Genomic DNA, 17,759 nt, shown 5'->3' with positions numbered 1-17,759 from the left:
CTGCGGCATCTGACAACGGGGTGGTCCGGAATTATCAAGGAGTATGTGAAGATTATGAGGAGCTGGGAGTAGTCGTGAAGCTACCGGAAAGGCTTGGGAGCGCGGTGCCGGCTAGCTGCTGCGATGTCCTTGGTGCCCTGGCCCCGGGAAGGGACAATGCGCTCGATAATTCGGCGTGGTATATACACAACAACAGGCTCACCGGGGAACCGCCCAGAGCGACCGGATATGCAGAGAAGATGAATTGTCCTGTCACCACAGGACTTTATCATCGCCTAACATACGCCACCACTTGAGGGTAATTACTTTAGGCAGAGCGTTGACAAGTACTCTGCTGTCAACGCGTGGAAATCTACACCGCATGAATACGCTCGTCAAGGAACGAGGTGCCGCTGGAACGGGCACTATGGCAGATACAGACAGGCGTCTATAGTTTCGGCTTGGAGCTTTGCTAGAGGATTGCTCTAATCCTATGGCTTTCGAGCTTTGGTTTGTGCGCATCCTTTAATGAGCAGCAGTATTTCATAGTTCTTGCCACAGGTAGGAAAGACGAATGTAGAAACCGGTGCGGGTGGCAGCCATCCGAACAAGCCCGTAATGTCGAGTGCCTTATGCACGCAGAGCATACTAGACTGGATATGTTCACTTATGTACAGCAGTCCACAGTTTTGCACAATAACAGGAATATGCTAGGAACGCGCGCAGATCGGCATTTGGTCTTCTCCAACAAAGCGCACTACCGGACGCCACACCACCGCCCGTCCACATGTCGTCAGTTACACCACAACCTCGACCTCATGCCTGGTTCTCCAACGCCATGGATGGTCAAGCTTCGGAGCCTTTAGCGAACCGCAACGAAGCAATACCCATCGTTTCCATCACCGGCCCCGAGGATTATGAACCCACGCCCGAAGCTGGTGGGCGATCGCCTAGCAAGCGCGACGTTTTGAGGCAAGCACTCCCTACTGGGAAACTTAAAGAAAAACTGGAAAGCCTGAGTAGCCAAGCTGAGAGGCCAGAGTCGCCCAACACCATGCCTGATCGTCTCTTCACAATGTATAGATATCACCTACGATCCGGGCCAAACACGGTGCTAACTTGAATACTCAGGCTCCTCCAGCAGGTCTTACCCTCACAATATATCCCGGAAGGCTCCTCTACTGAAGATAGACGGTCTAGGAAGTATGTTGACCGCCCAGGCTTCAGTTTGCCCGTCATGTCAAACAACTTTCGGCGCTTCAATGCAAGGCATGCACTCCTTCCTACCGCAGCTTCCCTCAGTCTAACTTCATCTGTAGAATTGGAGTTGCGTTTATCTTCCAAAACCACATGATACGTCTGTTCAGCTGGAAATTCCCCACCCAAACACTCTCTTTCCTTGCCATCTATACATTTCTCTGCCTCGAACCTACGCTTCTAGCAGTGCTTCCTCTTGCTCTTTGCCTATTTTTCATAATGGTTCCAGCATTCCTCACAAGACATCCACCACCGCCCAGCAACCACCCAACAGACCTCTACCCGCTTGCTGGGCCCGCTCTTGCTCCTGCACCGAACATAAAGCCGGCACCAGAGCTGAGCAAAGACTTTTTCCGCAACATGCGTGACCTGCAGAATAGCATGGAAGACTTCAGCCGCCTTCACGACAGCCTTGTAACTTTCCTTGCCCCACCAACGAATTTTTCAAACGAAGCTCTCTCCTCAGTCTTGTTCCTCATACTTAGCGCAACAGCCTGCTTGCTCTTCATAACTTCACATCTTCTTCCCTGGCGGGCTATCTTCCTCGTGTCCGGCTGGAGCGCCACATGTGCTGGTCACCCGGCAATTCAATCCCTGATGCACACCACGCATACAGACACGCTCATTCAAGACCAAGAGGCTACAGCTCGATCTTGGCTACTCCGTCTCTCTAACTCAGATATGACGCTCTCATCCGCGCCAGAAACGCGAGAGGTGGAAATATTTGAGCTACAGTACCGAGCTATACATACTGAAAATGCTGAACACGAGCTATTTCTTTTCAGCCCTTCACCCTACACCCCGCTTTCCCCCGCGCGCATTGCTGGAGATCGGCCACGTGGAACACGTTTTTTCGAGGATGTGCAAGCGCCCAAGGGCTGGCGGTGGGGAGACAAAAAATGGACACTAGATTTATTAAGCAGGGAATGGGTCGAAGAAATGTGTGTGACGGGGGTAGAAGTTGAAACTGAGGGGGAAAGATGGGTCACTGATATCCTTTATGACGAAGAAGGCATGGAAGAAGGCGGACCTGCAAGTCCAAAGCATAGCAAATATAAGGGGAAGAGCAAGGAGAAGCTAGTGAAGAGGACGTGGGAAGAAGGTAACGGTTTAGGTAAGAAAGGAGAGTGGAGGAGGCGAAGATGGGTTCGAGTTGTAGAGCGGATGGCCATAGGGAACACTGGAGACAGTTAATTTCCTAATATGGTAACGCAGCCCCTCGAGCGGGTAGGATGCTAGATCTGAAGACGCTCTCCATCGCAACGCCCCTACCTAGGGTCCTTGGCATCTTTTGCGCGAAACCTAACGAGATCACGCCTGTCTTACACCACGATATTACAATGGTGGCCAGCTGAGGGTAGGCTGAAACACACCGCCAACACATTAAGCTCGACCTACCTTAAACGAAAGGACCTATATCAGAGTGTATTAGTGGGCGTCCATTATTACAAAACTCGTCTGAGCCACGAACCGTAAGGAAGGGCTGGCATAAGGTTAAAGAGGCCTATCTACAGAAATGAACTTACATCATTCTTTCCCACAGCGACTACATTATCTTCCGCGACCCTGACCCCACCGGTCGTTTCTACATACGCCAACGGAGCGTCTCCCATTACTTTACGATATACGTCACCAACAGTGGAGCCCCTAGCAACCTATCATCAATATATTTCAGCGCATAAAAAAGACAACGGAACTCACTTCTTTACGAGAACGCAATCTCTAAACGCCGAACTGCTACCAGCAGAACCCGAAGTGAAAGTATTTACATTGCGTACAGGGAAAATGGGTACGAGACCAAGAAGCTCGGCCGCTCGAGAGAGCACTTGCACAACGCCTGTACTACCAAAGCGATAGAGGACCATATCCTTCAGGTTTTCGATCCGACTACCAAGTGCAATTTTAGTTAGCATCTTATCCTGATTTGGGGAAAGCAGTGAGTCGAAAGCTAATTTAAGTAAATTACGAGAGTCCAAGGAGTCAGTCATCAAAACACAATTTTCTTACTTCTTCAATTTCTCATCCATCTCCTTTAAGCCCCCTCCGTCTGGATCGCCAGCTTCGATCAGATCGTCTCGCGTATCAACGAACTCACTACCTTCTGTATATTTCACGAAGCCTTGCTTGGCTAGTCGACGTAGAAACACTTCGCTGATAGCTGAAGTAAGCACGAGGGATTCTGGATCGTGGGACTTTGCTATTTTTGCAATATTCTAGGCAGCACACAAATTAGAGCTATCTCAGAAGACTCGTTTGCTATAGAGAGTTGCTGATTTGCTTGTACTTGATCCCCCATTTGTAGCAGTCCCGTTACGTAGTAATCTAAAGTATTAATAATGTGAATAATCCTTACTTTGTCAGCATCCGGATGATCAATTTTATTCAATGCTATCACTGTCGGGAACTTCTCGTCCGTGAACGCGTTAACAACTGTTCCGATCGTCTCATCAGACCAATCTTGTAGTGGCTCTTTCAGTCCTAATTTGTCAAGGCAGCGGGCTACGACAGTTGCTGTGCTACCGTATCCCGAAAATTGATTTTGTAATGTTTCAACCGCGGTAGCCTCTGAGGTTGGGCGTTCTGTAAGTGATGTAATGGAGCTAATAGGACAAGAGTTGACTCACTCACAGCAACATGACGCCGTTTAATGGAACCCCTGTTCAGAAAATATAAGCATAAAATCTACGGTCCAAAGAAGTACATTCATGATAAGAGGACTCACCATTTCTCCATAAGGTTTCCCTGTATCCATCGAACGATCTCGGACCTTAACCATACTATGTCCTGCGAGGGATCATAACCCCTTGTTGCCTTCCCTATAAGTATTATGACGTTATCAGCCTCGACCTCGGAATTATCTATCAGACAAACTCCTAGCGCCTTCCTCTCTTATTTTGGTTCAATCCTCTAAAGGTGAGATCTCCGGTGGAAGTTCAGCAATAATTGAAACACTCACCCTCCGCGTCCGTAGTCCCGCTCACATCCACCACATGTACCAACGCATCAGCATGCCTTAGATCATCCAAAAACTTATTTCCTAATCCTCTTCCTAAATGAGCGCCAGGGACTAAACCCGCTACATCCAGTAGCTCGATAGGGACGCTACGCCTGCCATCAACGCAGGACCCATAATTTGGTTTACATCGGTCTGAAAGGCCAAAGCGCGAACATGCGCAAGGGATCTGAAGATACCCAATTGCTCGTTGCGGGTCTATAGTTGTAAAGCTAGATAGGGGTTATTAGACAGCAGCACTTCATCAAGTTCTCTGCTCGGAAAAGCCTCACGGGAAATTCCCTGAGTGAGCGTGTCAGTATGCTGAGAGAATTGACAATAGATAGAGTCAACTAACCCACTTTTGACGATGCATCTGTCAAACTGCCACGCTATGCCTCAGAGCGCCGTTCCATGCGGAAGTGAGTGGAGAAGCGAGCGCACCTGTTGAGTGTGGTCGATTTTCCCGACGAGGGCTTGCCAACAAGGCCGATTAGGGGATCTCGAGGCATGGCGGAGTGCAAGGCTGTAGAGAATTAGGAACGATTAAGCAGAACGATGTCCGTTTCGCTCCTTGATTTGCATAGAAGTGGCTTTGGTGTACCTTGTATCAAATGCTGGCGCACATTTGTTATCGATAGATGTGGGTTGACATTGGGCGGTCAGTTGCGGCAATTGAGAAATTCCCATTGCATAACTCAAAATTATATCGCACGTGTATATCAAATATTTACGCAGGAGTCAGAATTTGTACTGTCTAGGGAGTATATTCGTAATTTTCAAACAAAACCCTCCTGAGTATTGCAAGAGGCAGAACACTACCAAAAGGAAATCCGTCTATGCGAACGTTAAACCCAACCGTGGGTCCAATCAACAGATCTAGCTGCAGGCCAATTAAGACATACTTGGGTTACAACTGTTAAAGAACAAACGCACAACCGCCCCATATCTACAACAATGTTGCTCCGAAGAGGGTAGATGCCAGAATAATAAAACCGCAAACAAATGGAGCAAAACCGAGCTCCGGAGCGTGGAGAGAGCCAGCAGAAGCTTTGGATGTACTAGTGGCTGAGATCTGGCCTGAGCCAGCGGAAGCAGTGCCAGTGCTGGCAGTACCTGCATTCTGCGAGCCAGCACCAGTGAGACCTGGACCCTTCCCAGCGCCTTGGGTCATGTATTTCTTTGCTGGTACAGGAATAGCCGGGAGGCCATTACCTGTGACATTCCACGTGCTAGATTCTGCTGGACACTCCGAGGCACCGCCCGAGGATTTGTAGCCACCGGTGCCAGACGGAGCCTCGGTTTTCTGAAGAGCTGTTTGAAGAGCAGTAAAATCTGCCAGTTCCTTAACGCTATCGCCGTTTATTTGGACCAATCCGTATTTGGAACCTTCCTCAGAGTATTCGTAAACAAGGCCGCCCGAATACACGGCAGTCATTTCAGTGCTGTACAATGATGCAACTTCCCCGAATTTACGAGTATTTTTATTACAGCCGTATTCCGAGAGGCTTCACAACGGTTAGCAACCTTTTTGCTCTGGTGGCAGGGAGGTTGCCTAACTTACAAAAGAGGGAGACTATAGTTACTGTACTGCTCGACCTTCTTATCCCAGCCAGAGGTCTGGAATGAGGAAGGGTCACACCAAGAGTAATCATTAAATGCGAAAAAATCGCTACGCTCGTCGTCCGTCCCGCAGTTCATATATTGGGCCATCTCAAACCGATTCGAATCAACATCAGCGGCTGAGTAACCAACAGGAATTTGACGGTATCCACGACTGCCAATGTATTGTCTCATGTCACGAGTGACAGCTTTGACATACGGCGCACAGGATGTCGTTGAGTCATCATTAATGACTTCATTGCCCGAAAAGAACAATAAGGTATTGCTATAGCTTGCGAATGCATCAATCGTAGCAAAAACGCTCTGTAGATAGACATCGTTGTAAGATTCTGCCGGTTGCGCACGATTAATCGAGTATAGAGGTGTGTTGACGTCCAAAGCAAGGTAAATTCCAGCATCAGCAAGTGCGGCCATGCATTCATCGTGGTTGGCCGTATTGTCGACAGTGTAGACACGAATTGTGTTTAGCCCCAGCTTCTTAAACTCTGCAACATCCCGTTTACAGTTTGCCGCATTGGCAATCGGGTCCTCCGCCTGAGAGGATCCACCTGTACATGTCATAAGCTTTATTCAGTGAACGTCTGAGCTTGGCTTACCGGGCTGGTAATCGACTCCCCGAATATAAAATCGGTCATTTCCGGCGAAAAAAGCTGTCCGAAATGTCAGCTTTACTACTTTCTGTTATGGAGATGTCATATATTTATATACCATTGCCTTTGATGCTAACTGCGGGTAGCGTGCTGGAGCTCGTAGCCGTTGCACGCGCAGCGATATTGGCTGGGTTGGCGAGGACTGGTGTAGAAAGCGCCGCTAATAAGGCAACGAATGCACTGATAGTCTTCATAATGGCGAGATAGTTGGAGGATCCAAAGTTAGCGTAAACGAAGAAAGCAGACAAGGTTTGGAAGAGCGAGAGTCACGAAATTGGGTAATGAAAACCCAAAAATTGAAAGCCCCGAACGAGTGAGAGGCCTTCAGAGAAATATCAATTAGTGGAAGAAACTTGGAAGAGGTCAAATCTGTGATGAATGAAGGACTTGATGTCGTGCCGGGGTGGTGCTGGAAGATAAGGGGCTTGTACCAATGTTAGCCAAGCGGAGCACCAAAGAAGCCGCTGCGCCATTTTGGGTGGATCGCCAATCAAGCGCGTCCCCTGAAAGTCAGCTTGTCTCTCTCCACCTCCCGCACCCTCCTGAAACAAGACAGCCAATTTGCCCCTCTATTTTCAACCGTCCAGAAGCAAGGTCTGCGGCCGTCGCCTCACTACCTGGAACAACTGATCTGCAATTTCTTCCGTTAACTGGTAACCCATTCCAGCAATGACTTGGCAACAGCGCCATTACGATGACCTTAACGACTTGGTTTTACTTGGAGACATCAAACTCGGCGACGGCTAAGAAATGAACACGTACTCTTACTCAATAAGAACAATCCAAGACATCAGCACCATTACTCAACACTACTAGCTCTACATCTTCCATTAAACCCGTCTTTGTAAGGATATCATTAACGAGTAGAGTACAGTGCCAAGACATTAGTCTCCCGACAGGAACACAAAATCGCGATTGTCAAAATTCCAACCCCAAGATCGCAAGCTTACTGCACCACAATGCAACGCTCGTTTGACACCGAAATTAGTGGAAATAGAAAATCTGAGCTTTTAGAAGTTGCAAGAGCTGGAATTATTGCTGCTGCGGAGGCTGAAGTATTAAAGCCTGAAATTGCCGCAGAGTATCGCGTAAAACCACGCTCGAATCCCTACTAAGACCCGGCAGCTCGAAAAGCTTACTCGACACCAGATGCGTCTACTTATTCGAATTATACGCAGGAACCCTTAAATTGACTATACAGCTCTTAAGTACTAGGTTATAGGGGTTAACGTTACGCACAAAACTTGATATCGTCTCCTTAAAAAATACTATATTACCTGTATAACTCTGGTCCAGGGACACTAGCGTCCATTTTCAGATGGTTTGCTCGCTGTTTTAAGCAGCGCTTGTTCCATGCGCTAACCTAAGCGAAGTATCTTAACAGATTAACTCCTTTATATTCTAAGATTTACTACACAAAAAGGCTATCTGTTGGTAGGGGGGAGTACTTGGGCAGTCTCTTTGAGCTCAGCGACGTGTCACGTGACAGCGCGCGGGCCATCGAGATACCTTCTCGGGGCCTTCGAGCCCCTGAGATTCTTCCTCATAGAGTATCATATGTATCATTTCCATCAGCCTGCTCAGCGTCTGACACTATCTAAGGTAGGGACTGTGATCCATTAAGTATTCTCCCTAGCCCCTAGGAAATCCCTTTGTACGTGTTGTACGCTTTGTACGTGTTGTACGTACGAAGCTCACGGAGCCTGCTTATACCACGTACAATGTCATGTGCGCCCCATGTGACTCGCTTAGCCCTCGTCCCATGGTTCGACCTCATCGAACACGTCCCGTGCTAAGTCCCTTCTGAGTAGTTGTACCACTGTTATTATAAGGTTCAAAACAGCGCGTAATAAACGTTGGAAAAGTGCCTCAGACGTGATTCCGGTGGTGCACTTACCTCAGCGAGCTCAGACGTGATTTTTTTTGGCTAGCGCCGGAATAACAGCTACGCCGTCTCCTTCTTGCAAAATCACGTCTGAGAGCCTTTGGCGAGATTTGTTAAAAACGTAAGCAAAATCCGCAAAACGGATATTGCGGATATCTAATTCATTTATTCACGCAACGCGTTATTATTACCAAAAGTTAATACAATATTTTTAAGACTTAGGGCTTCTAAATGGTATAAATTTTATAATACAGCTATCGCTTGGTCCTGACATTAATTTCGTCAAAGTTAAAAAACGCGTTGTTAAAAGCGTAAGCACATATTGTATCTTATTAAATAGTCCGCTAATATAGATAAAACTCTACAGATATATAGATATCTACTACTCAAAGCTATTGCAACACTTAGAAGGTGCTATAGTTAGGTCCTTCCTTGAAAATATCCTCCCTTGGCCCGGAGTGCCTCTGCTACTACTAGGGGGTAAGCTTTGGGCAGAGCCTCGTGCAGAGCTTCGTGCAGAGCCTCAGTAGAGCTTTGTGCAGAGCTTCGTGTAGAGCCTTAGTAGAGCTTCGTGTAGAGCTTCGCGCAGAGCTTCGTGTAGAGCTTCGCGCAGAGCTCCGTGCAGAGCTTCGTGTAGAGCTTGTGTAGGGCTTCGTGCCAGAGCTTCGTGCAGAGCTTCGTGCAGAGCCTCAGTAGAGCTTTGTGCAGAGCTTCGTGTAGAGCTTGGTGTAGAGCTTCGTGCAGAGCTTCGTGCGCAGAGCTTCGTGCAGAGCTTCGTGCAGAGCTTCGTGCAGAGCTTTTGCAGAGCTTTAGTGGAGCTTCCTGCAGGTCTCCCTAAGCTTCGTTCCGCAGAGCTCTCGCAAAGCTCCACAGCTCTACGCAGAGGGCTGGTGGCGTGGGCGTAAGCGTTCAGCGTTGTGTTTACTGCGCGGCTCGGCGAGGTAGAATTGGGGCCTCTACCGCGACGAATTCCTCTTAACGTCGCGCGTGTATAAGGGCTGAAGATCTTATAACTTATAGAGTAGGCTTTCTCTATAATTTGGTGTAATTTTTATGTCAACAGGTATTGTGGGAGGGTAGATCAATTTCGTCAAAGTTAAGGAGGTCTTCTCATATAAACAGTGTTTAGGTTTTCTACAAATCTCGCCAAAGGGCCTCAGACTAAGAAAACGATTACCGTCCTAAATCAGCTTAGCGGACGGTGCGGATATTCCTATATCCGCAATCGATTTCTTAGTCTGAGCTTCTGAGGTAAGTGGTGCACCACGAACGTGGTTAGTCATTCGCTTGCGGGCCGATTGACTCCGCACCAACGGAATCGCGTCTGAGCTTGCTGGGTAAGAGGCATTCTAGTTACATGCATTCAATTTATACCTTTGTGCCTCCACAGTCATGTCCACATACTTTGCCATAGCCTCTTCGTCCAACCCCCGTTCGTCTCCCAAGCGAGCATGGGGCACCAAGATGCCAGATTTCCTCGTTGGCCCTGCAACCAAGAAACGAGCAATCTGGTCAACACAGCCAGAGAAACCACGAAAGACGAGTCGAGAAGCACGTCGGCACATTAGCGAGCGGCAACCTTTGGACCACGAGCTGCTACAATTCGCGAGAAATATGATTCCGGACTTCGAGAGTGAAGCTATAGCGGAGCCGTTGGAAATTGATGGAGTCTCGGGCAACGAAAAAGAAGATGACTATACCGAATCCGGTGCATTCGTTCAGTACCCGATCATGCAAGAAGTCAGCGACGGCACCCCAGACCGCACGAAGCTACGCGAACACGATATTGCACTCTTGTCCTTTCAACAGCATCACTTCGAAGCGTTCATGGAGCATCCCGTCAGTGAAAGCCCGTAATTAGCACCCTTGTACCTCACATCCGATCTGAGTGCGAAACCTTGAGCAGTCCCCTCCTACCTCCAACGCCGAGTTATCCGAAGTGACCAATGGTACATGTCAATCTTGAATGGCATTTTTGACGCCGCGACGTTGTCGAATTTCGAGACGATTGAAGTAGATGGAAAGTTCAGCATTCCATTCTATAAGTAGCTTTTAGCGAACTCATCGCCAGAGAATCGCCAGAGCCGTTCAAGTTCGGGCAGCTCTAGGACGTCGTAACTGGTCATCGTTGTATGCCGACCTACCTTTCGAACAGCTCGAGACAACAGCACCAAATGTCGCTGCGGTATACTTTTTTAATGGAAGACGTCATGTGAATGCAAATGGACCGCACCAAGACATAGGCTATGTTGGCCAAGCGGCCGGAAGAGCAGTCCAAAAGGACGGCGAAGGTCGCGGGGCAGCGAAAAGACTTGGCAACCATGGGCGGATCATTGGGCGTTTGAGGGTAGCGAAGGTGTCGAGCACGAAGATACAGCCTCAGTGCTGGTGAAGAGAGAAGGGAGGACCAAAGGGAGGTTCAAAGCGACAATAAAAAAAGAAAAGACCGCAAATCGGCCAGACTCCATGTGCATGGTCGCTTATCCCATGAGGGTATCAGCGAAGTATTCTATTGCATTCTCTCGGTATTACCACCTCTCATGGACAACGCCAGCCTCTGCACTCATTGCTATTCCCTACTCAACTTGGCAGAGACCATCGACATGGCATTCTTGGACACTCTCTGTCCCGAGAAAGGTGAATCCGACCCAGGGGTCAACTGGGGTTTGAGCCTCTGGCCATTGGACATGCCCAAGCATGATATGGAACCAACGAACCGCGCACTCCCTACCAACCAACCGATCAGATGCTATACAAGCTGTCTAACGCTCTAGACCTCAGATGAGGCGAGAAAATTCATCGAAATACTAAAGAATTGTAAGTTTAAAGTCTACCGAGCAGGACGAATTCATTGGGATTTTATTCAGGAGAAGTTGCGAAAGCAAGGAGTTGATAAATTCCACGCTCATCTCAAGGCACTACACTCTGCCCTTACCGCTGATCCTACAAATGACGTATTGGGCGCGCGGGATTCAAGCATCGCTGGAAGGAGGTTTACCAGATCAAACGATGTCTTGAGAGCCTCAAACTCATACGGCCTCCAAAGGACGACAAAGACGATCGCTATCATATTCCAGGGCTTGAGGATGGACCTCAAACGTTCATGGAGCTAAAGGCATTGGTCCTTGGAGATATTACCCTTAGCAAGGATGATCTACCTGTGCGCACCGAATCGTTGATAAGCCGAAAAGGCCCAGTTCTGATATTCTCCATGCTTGCCCGGGACGTTTGGGACCACATTCAAAGTAAGGAAGTCCTTTCGAAGATGAGAATCTTCTGTGCGGTAAACTGACCAAACGACAGAGGAGCCACCCTAGTCTCTCGCTATTCGTCGTATGCGCTTCTCGCATTACGCCTCAAAACGAGTCGTCGTTGTGACGCTGCATTGCATCTGGGAACATTTGAGGCAGCTAAAGATTTCCATTGTCAAGTCAGAGAATGGAATGCTCCAATTCCCGAAGTTATCGTGGTCTAATTTACTCGAAGCTTTGTATGAAGCTACCGCGTAACTGCGCTCGGAAAACGTGCCGGTAAACCAGATTTTGCGATCGGGTGTTCTGAGCGTGCTCAATTATGGAATCGATACAAGTGGAAATATATGACTCCGGCAGAGTGGCAGCCCTCACCGGTCCTTTCACCTTGGTATTACGACCCCGAACTAGATAACAACGCACGGATTGAGGCTATTTCACTCCACCCAGAGCAATACGCAACACCAGACATGCAATTGATCCGGCATCTAGGCATTGCGGAGAGAATAGACGTACCCGAGGAAGGAGACGATGATGAAGACGCAACTTACGCCTGGCCAAGTGATACGAAACGGTTCGACATGTTGTCGATGGGTCAATGTTTCACCGTCAACGAGGCCGCTGCGGAGAAGGCACCAGCTGAACAGGCAGAACGGCACGTCACTTTAGACCTGACTTCAGCGTACGACTTGATGGCACAAAAAAATATAATCCAGAATCATGTTTCTACTTTCCGAGTTTTGAAACGCGTCATAAAAGAAGTCCACCAAGGAGCCTTCGATGGAACGCACAACTTGTCCGAGCCGCAATTCTGGCAACAGCTCTACCTTCGTCTAGAGAACAACTGGGGGGTCCAAAATGGGACCCAACTTCAAGACCGATTCGCATGGATATTGGAGTATGTTCTGGAAGGCAGCATGCCTGTTGAAGCGCTCTCTGTAAAACACGCGATGCTACAAATCATGCACGGAAACAGGAAGTCAGGACCACCTGAGGACCACCCTTTCCAAGTCTACCGCCAAAGCCAGACGGCGAAGAACTTTTTCAACCCTGATTTGGCGTCCGGTTGGCTTGGCTTCTACATGGCGCGCGAAGGACTGGCAGCCAAGGTGTTGGAGTGGCTCTCGAAACACCACGATATTCACATTAACGAGGCCCGACTAAAGACTCACTATGGCATCCTGATTACACAGGTCTGGGAGGAAGCGGATCACCTGACCAGGCTGTCTGCGCCGGAAAAGCCTGCAATGGAAAGCGGTCCTGATGGAGAGGAAAAGGATGACGACCCCAATTTAGCCGTCTTCTCCATAATCACGAGCGCTCCCTTCAGTCAGACCTTACTACAGCAGAAAAAGAAGCTTTGAAGTCAAAGTTTTGTGAGGCACAACGATTGAGTAGGAGCGGGATGAAGTTAAAACGGGCAGACCCTGATAGTTAAGGTTGGAACAAGAACGAAGCAGAGTGGGTTGATCAAGCGATAGGTGTGGACACCACTTTCAACGAACTCGCAGCCAGATTCGAAGCTGCCTTTAACAGTATGGGTCGATCCAAGACTCCAGGTGACATCCGCAGATTCATCGACAAGAGGTTGCACAGAAACAAAACAGCCTGGACTGTGGAGCAGCGTCACTGGATTGCCAACGCTGCACAAAAGAGCAGCAACTGGGAGGATATAAGCAATGAGTTCAACCAGTACTTCAGAGCGTCATGGTCCAGTGAAGACCTCAAGCTATTCCACCAGAGCTTGGTCGAACAGACAGATCCCGCCAAACCCGACCACGAGCGATCAAGCTGGGCACGAGATCGACCTCTGGCGGCAAAATTGCATTCGTACATTCATCACGGAAACGTTGGTCCGCTGAGGAGTTGGAACTTCTATTTCAACTGAAAGCCGAGAACAAGTCTTTCATGGAAATCGCGATCGAATTGAATGCTACCTTCGGTATCAGCCGCACTTCCACAGCAGTTGGGGGCCGCCGGAGAATGCACTCTCCAAAATCACCCGTGCCAAGTGTATGGACTGGTGAGCAGGAGTCATGGTTGGTATCACAGGCATATGATGGGAACAAAAGCCGCTCGGGGCATTGGGAGGGTCTGGCTATTCTGTTCAAGGCCCAATTTAGATTTCGCCGAACCCCGTCCGCACTGAGACACAGGACCAATATTGTCAAACTCCGAAATAGTTCGGAGCCCCCTCGATCATAGAACGCGCGCTTCTACTCAGCTGGTGTAGATATCAATTAAAATATGAGCTCTTTTCATCCTGCCTACCCAACTCAGATGCCAAGGACTGGTAATAACTTGGAGTCTGTCACCTCAAGAAGAGAAATGGTCTCTAGTCCGAGCATGATTATATCTTTCCCAAAAGGGCTCACTTCATCTCAGCACCCCCAAACATGTCCGTCCCGGTTCTTAGACTTTTCCAAGGCTATTACCTTCCTCCAACTTTTGAAGACCGTACTTCTTTAAACGGATGGAGTTAATGTTAATAAAGCCAGCTATTCGGTGTTAGAAATAGTTAGATAAGTAAATATAGAGTCGGACAAGCTATAACGGAAAGAACAAAGAGAAACAGTTAACCTACTTGTGTCAACTGGGCTAAAATCAACTAAACTATCCATCGAAGACTCCACCTCAGAGTACAGTTTCTCAGTCTTAGAGGATCGGCCAAGAATAAAGCAATTGCCGCGATAGCAGCGCAGTCGTACCTCGCCGTTCTAGAGTTGTTAGAAATAGGACTATAAGATAATACAGACGTTAGTATATAATTACCACGCGCTGCTGGGAGAAGATGATGGAATTTTCTATAAACTCGCGTTCCGGCGAGAAATAGAGTCCATTGTACAGAATCTCGGACCACGAATGGGTCACGAACTGATCCCGAAGAGACCGGACCTTTCCGTCCATAACGAGACCTTCAAGATCCAAGTGCGCTAGTCGAAGCTACATCTGGAAGTTAGTTCCTATAGTGAACTTAAAATTTAAACGCAGGAAGAGGGACTCAGGCTTTATGGTCCGTTCGGAGAAAGAGTAAAAAGGAAAATCGAGAGTACGCACGATTGTCATAGCAGGTGCGTCATAGCATCCTCTAGACTTGATTCCCACATAGCGGTTCTTTAAGCCTGATTAGCAGCTGTCACGGTGATTACGCCATAAAATACAAACCTCGACGATATCAATCCTACCGATTCCATGNGTCTTACCAATTGCGTTCAAAGCGACGAAGAGCTCTAGGCTATCCGTAATTTCCCTATCCTCTAAGAGAAGCTTAATAGGGATGCCTCTTTCAAATTGAATAGTAATATCTTGGGGAGTATCTGGGGCAGTCATGGGATCATCGGTACTATTACATATTAGAGTTTGCTCCACTATCCGCTAGACAGGTAGAATGCCGAGAAACAGAGGCGAACGATCTCCTCGAGGAGTCACGTACCGAGTCCACATATCATTCGGCGGAGGCTGGGAAGGATCCTCCAGCTGTCCACTCTCGTAGCTGCAGTGGGCCAAGTTGTCGTCCATACTATATGGCTTAGCCTTGGTAGAGGTGACTGGAATGTTTGTCTCCGCGGCGTAATTCAGCAAGTCATTACGGCCCTCGAAACGTTCGAAAAATTCTGGCATTCTCCATGGGGCGATTATCTTGATCTTGGGGTTGATGGTAAGAAACGCTAGCTCGAAACGGACTTGGTCGTTGCCCTTGCCCTGTTATCGCCTATTAGGAAAGGTTGGTTCGAGAAGAAAGATCAAAATGCCCAAATTGAGAGAAAAGGGTTCCGATAAGAAGCAGGTTACTTGCCGTGCAACTGGATTAGGGAAGTCAGCAAATATTCTTTCTCGTAGTTCAGTTAAGAACCCAAAGCAAGGTTACTGGCGTGGAATCCAAAAAGAAGTTGAGACTCACCCATGGCTAACATATTCGCCTATAGCGCTGTTAGAAGAAGCAAGAAGCCTGGATTTGAGGTAGAAACTCACAGCCTTCCTGCGCAGCAACCTGCATTTGAGCACGAGCAATGACAGGGCGAGCGAGACTAGTTCCAAGCAAGTATCTGCCTTCATACTGTGCATTACACTGAATGGCACGGAGGCATAGATCCTCTACAAACTCGCGGCGCAGGTCAGGGATGAAAATTTTGGATGCCCCTATCATTGTCGCCTTAGACCGGACCTGGTCCCAATCTTCCTCCTACAAACCTTCTAGTCAGCAATTGTATATGTCCTGGCCTAGATTAAGGAAGAGGGATGGGAAAGGGAATGTTCTCACCTGACCGACATTGGCAAGGAAGCAAATCACCTCATACCTCTGGTCTAGGAGCCATCTCAGGATACAGGACGTATCGAGACCACCAGAATAGGCAAGGCAGACTTTTCCCTTGGACGTCATTTCTACCGTTAATTTGGGGTGTGCTTTTGTTGTGGCGAGAATTGAAATTGAAATTGAAATTGTTGAGGATGGGAGTGAGGGGAGCACGAGCAGGTTGAGAAGGTATTTAAATTCACAATTTTGCGGGGCTGCTTTCAGGTTTGCTCGATCAGCGGTTCGCCATGTGCATTGCAGGGAAAACCCTTTTTACGCAGTAGGTTGCATAGTTTGCACGTGATTATCTTTGGAAGGGATGGCAGAGTAGCGCTATACCGAAATAGGTTAGAAGAGACCCGCTAAATCTAAAGAGGTAGCGCACCTGGACAGAAGTTTACGAACTGGCGCGCTAAGAGGAGACTAAAGCTAACGCCAGCGGTAGCTCGATTAAGGCTTCGTTGGACAAAAGTTAAGTTTTCTAACGAATATTCCTACAAACGTGGCTCTAGAAAGAAGCCCATTTAGGTCTTCCGAACGTCTCTATAAAAGTAGTATTACAAATTTATTAAAGAGGTGTCTAACGGAAAGGATCTTACCTGGATATTCTACACTTGTTTTTAATAACGGTCGCTCGGAGTTAATTACTATAGAAAGGGATCCTTCGGCAGCAAAAGAAGGCTATAGCGCCCGAAGCTACGTCTAGGCCTTAAAAGACGGTCTTATACCAATCTATAACCCTTTGGGTATTTACTAGATAGATAACACTCTAATCTATGAATCGAATCTCGTGAAGAAGTAGTTAGAAACGCACGGCGTTTAGACCCTAGAATTCCCTCCCTACTTACCTAAACTTAAACCAATTAAATACCTTAAACTAGCACTAAAAAGGAAGATCCTTAAGCTTTAGAGCTCGAGGAAATAGGACAAAGTTCGGAGGATTTAGAGCGTGTAATTAAGGCGTGTAAGGAGGCGTAGATAGCCCTTAATTAAGGCCTTATACAGCGCTTAATCGACAGTATAGAACGAAGGCTAAGGGCAGTAAGAAAAGCATATAACTGGCAAAGTATTAAATATAATTAAATAATCTAGGGCTCCATGAAATCGGCCCCTGCACCTCCACGTGGTGGAGCTCGGGAACCTAGCAGCTACTATTGGCGTTCCATCAGGATTGTGCCAATAGACTGTTAGGGCAAATGCAGAGACGTACGGCAGCGCATCGCGGGTGCTGCGACGTAGTGGTGACCGGAAAAAAAATTCTTGCTGGGAGGGTGAGCCCCAGCGAAGACTTACAACTACTATGCCTCGACGTACGTTCAAGCCATCGAACCGCGGCAATCTCTACCTCCGGCGACCCCCTTCCTTCTGTACGGTATAACCACTATACGCGCAATCGAACGATATATTTCTTTCGTCTTCCTCTACACATCTTTTTGGCTGGGAGATACAGTAGGGAACCTAGGTTGGGGGCCTAGGACAAGACACCTAGTTTATCCCGCTGTTCCTTTGGGGTGGAAGGTCAGGTCGTACGGAAATGGATCATGCTGCATGCAGGGGGACCACAGGCGTATACACGTATATAGGGCAGGGGGGTCAGGCTCACAATACATACGGCAATCTTACGGCAATCTATAAAAGCACGGAAGCATGGTACGAATGGCAGACGGGGCAAGATAGGCCATCAGACGTTAATCAGAAAATAATAATAATTAAATAATCTACATACTCATTTGACTGTATTTGATTGCTGCGGCGTTATACTATTGTTTAAAGTTGTGTCGATTTTGGTGAGAATTCGCGTGTCGGGAAACCAATGTCTTGGCACTGT

The 17,759-nt window shown here is 48.0% G+C and overlaps 5 protein-coding genes across 5 annotated transcripts; 2 read left to right on the top strand and 3 right to left on the bottom strand.

Annotated features, from left to right (window-relative positions):
* Positions 1–817: 817 nt before the first annotated feature.
* K441DRAFT_688659 (Pex24p-domain-containing protein) lies at positions 818–2,430 on the top strand (the record flags this gene model as incomplete). Its single annotated transcript, XM_067652219.1, has 3 exons — positions 818–1,056; positions 1,171–1,248; positions 1,299–2,430. The coding sequence occupies 3 exons, from the start codon at positions 818–820 to the stop codon at positions 2,428–2,430; spliced, it is 1,449 nt and encodes a 482-aa protein (XP_067501450.1).
* Positions 2,431–2,744: 314 nt separating this feature from the next.
* Positions 2,745–4,740, bottom strand: K441DRAFT_572504 (GTP-binding protein; the record flags this gene model as incomplete). The annotated part of the gene is made up of 8 exons (XM_067644018.1): positions 2,745–2,883; positions 2,938–3,123; positions 3,244–3,449; positions 3,590–3,801; positions 3,861–3,892; positions 3,959–4,052; positions 4,193–4,461; positions 4,673–4,740. 8 exons carry the CDS (start codon positions 4,738–4,740, stop codon positions 2,745–2,747), a joined length of 1,206 nt encoding a protein of 401 aa, XP_067501449.1.
* Positions 4,741–4,939: 199 nt separating this feature from the next.
* Positions 4,940–6,912, bottom strand: K441DRAFT_664000 (glycoside hydrolase family 72 protein). The gene is made up of 4 exons (XM_067649282.1): positions 6,560–6,912; positions 6,448–6,501; positions 5,793–6,399; positions 4,940–5,736 (listed from the first exon to the last, which is right to left on the bottom strand). Exons 1-4 carry the CDS (start codon positions 6,693–6,695, stop codon positions 5,178–5,180), a joined length of 1,356 nt encoding a protein of 451 aa, XP_067501448.1. The 5' UTR covers positions 6,696–6,912; the 3' UTR covers positions 4,940–5,177.
* A 4,837-nt stretch (positions 6,913–11,749) lies between these two features.
* K441DRAFT_195748 (uncharacterized protein) lies at positions 11,750–13,304 on the top strand. The gene is made up of 2 exons (XM_067640456.1): positions 11,750–13,172; positions 13,234–13,304. The coding sequence occupies exon 1, from the start codon at positions 11,985–11,987 to the stop codon at positions 12,999–13,001; it is 1,017 nt and encodes a 338-aa protein (XP_067501447.1). The 5' UTR covers positions 11,750–11,984; the 3' UTR covers positions 13,002–13,172; positions 13,234–13,304.
* A 745-nt stretch (positions 13,305–14,049) lies between these two features.
* K441DRAFT_688656 (argininosuccinate synthase) lies at positions 14,050–16,018 on the bottom strand (the record flags this gene model as incomplete). Its single annotated transcript, XM_067652218.1, has 8 exons — positions 14,050–14,135; positions 14,222–14,354; positions 14,410–14,580; positions 14,803–14,980; positions 15,071–15,339; positions 15,434–15,440; positions 15,606–15,820; positions 15,899–16,018. 8 exons carry the CDS (start codon positions 16,016–16,018, stop codon positions 14,050–14,052), a joined length of 1,179 nt encoding a protein of 392 aa, XP_067501446.1.
* Positions 16,019–17,759: the final 1,741 nt, after the last annotated feature.

Source organism: Cenococcum geophilum (assembly GCF_001692895.1).
Source record: "Cenococcum geophilum 1.58 unplaced genomic scaffold K441scaffold_35, whole genome shotgun sequence".
In the NCBI taxonomy this organism is placed as follows: Eukaryota; Fungi; Ascomycota; class Dothideomycetes; order Gloniales; family Gloniaceae; genus Cenococcum; species Cenococcum geophilum.
The sequence above is the reverse complement of the archived record's forward strand: the minus strand, read 5'-3'. Positions and strand labels throughout refer to the sequence as shown.

Bases quoted from the DNA above. Each gene is read 5' to 3' on its own strand.
- K441DRAFT_195748 (XM_067640456.1), top strand. From the start codon at position 11,985: ATGACTCCGGCAGAGTGGCAGCCCTCACCGGTCCTTTCACCTTGGTAT.
- K441DRAFT_664000 (XM_067649282.1), bottom strand. From the start codon at position 6,695: ATGAAGACTATCAGTGCATTCGTTGCCTTATTAGCGGCGCTTTCTACA. The intron at 6,502-6,559 runs GTATATAAATAT...CATTTCGGACAG, and splicing joins AGTTAGCATCAAAGGCAATG to CTTTTTTCGCCGGAAATGAC. The intron at 6,400-6,447 runs GTAAGCCAAGCT...TGACATGTACAG, and splicing joins GGGAGTCGATTACCAGCCCG to GTGGATCCTCTCAGGCGGAG.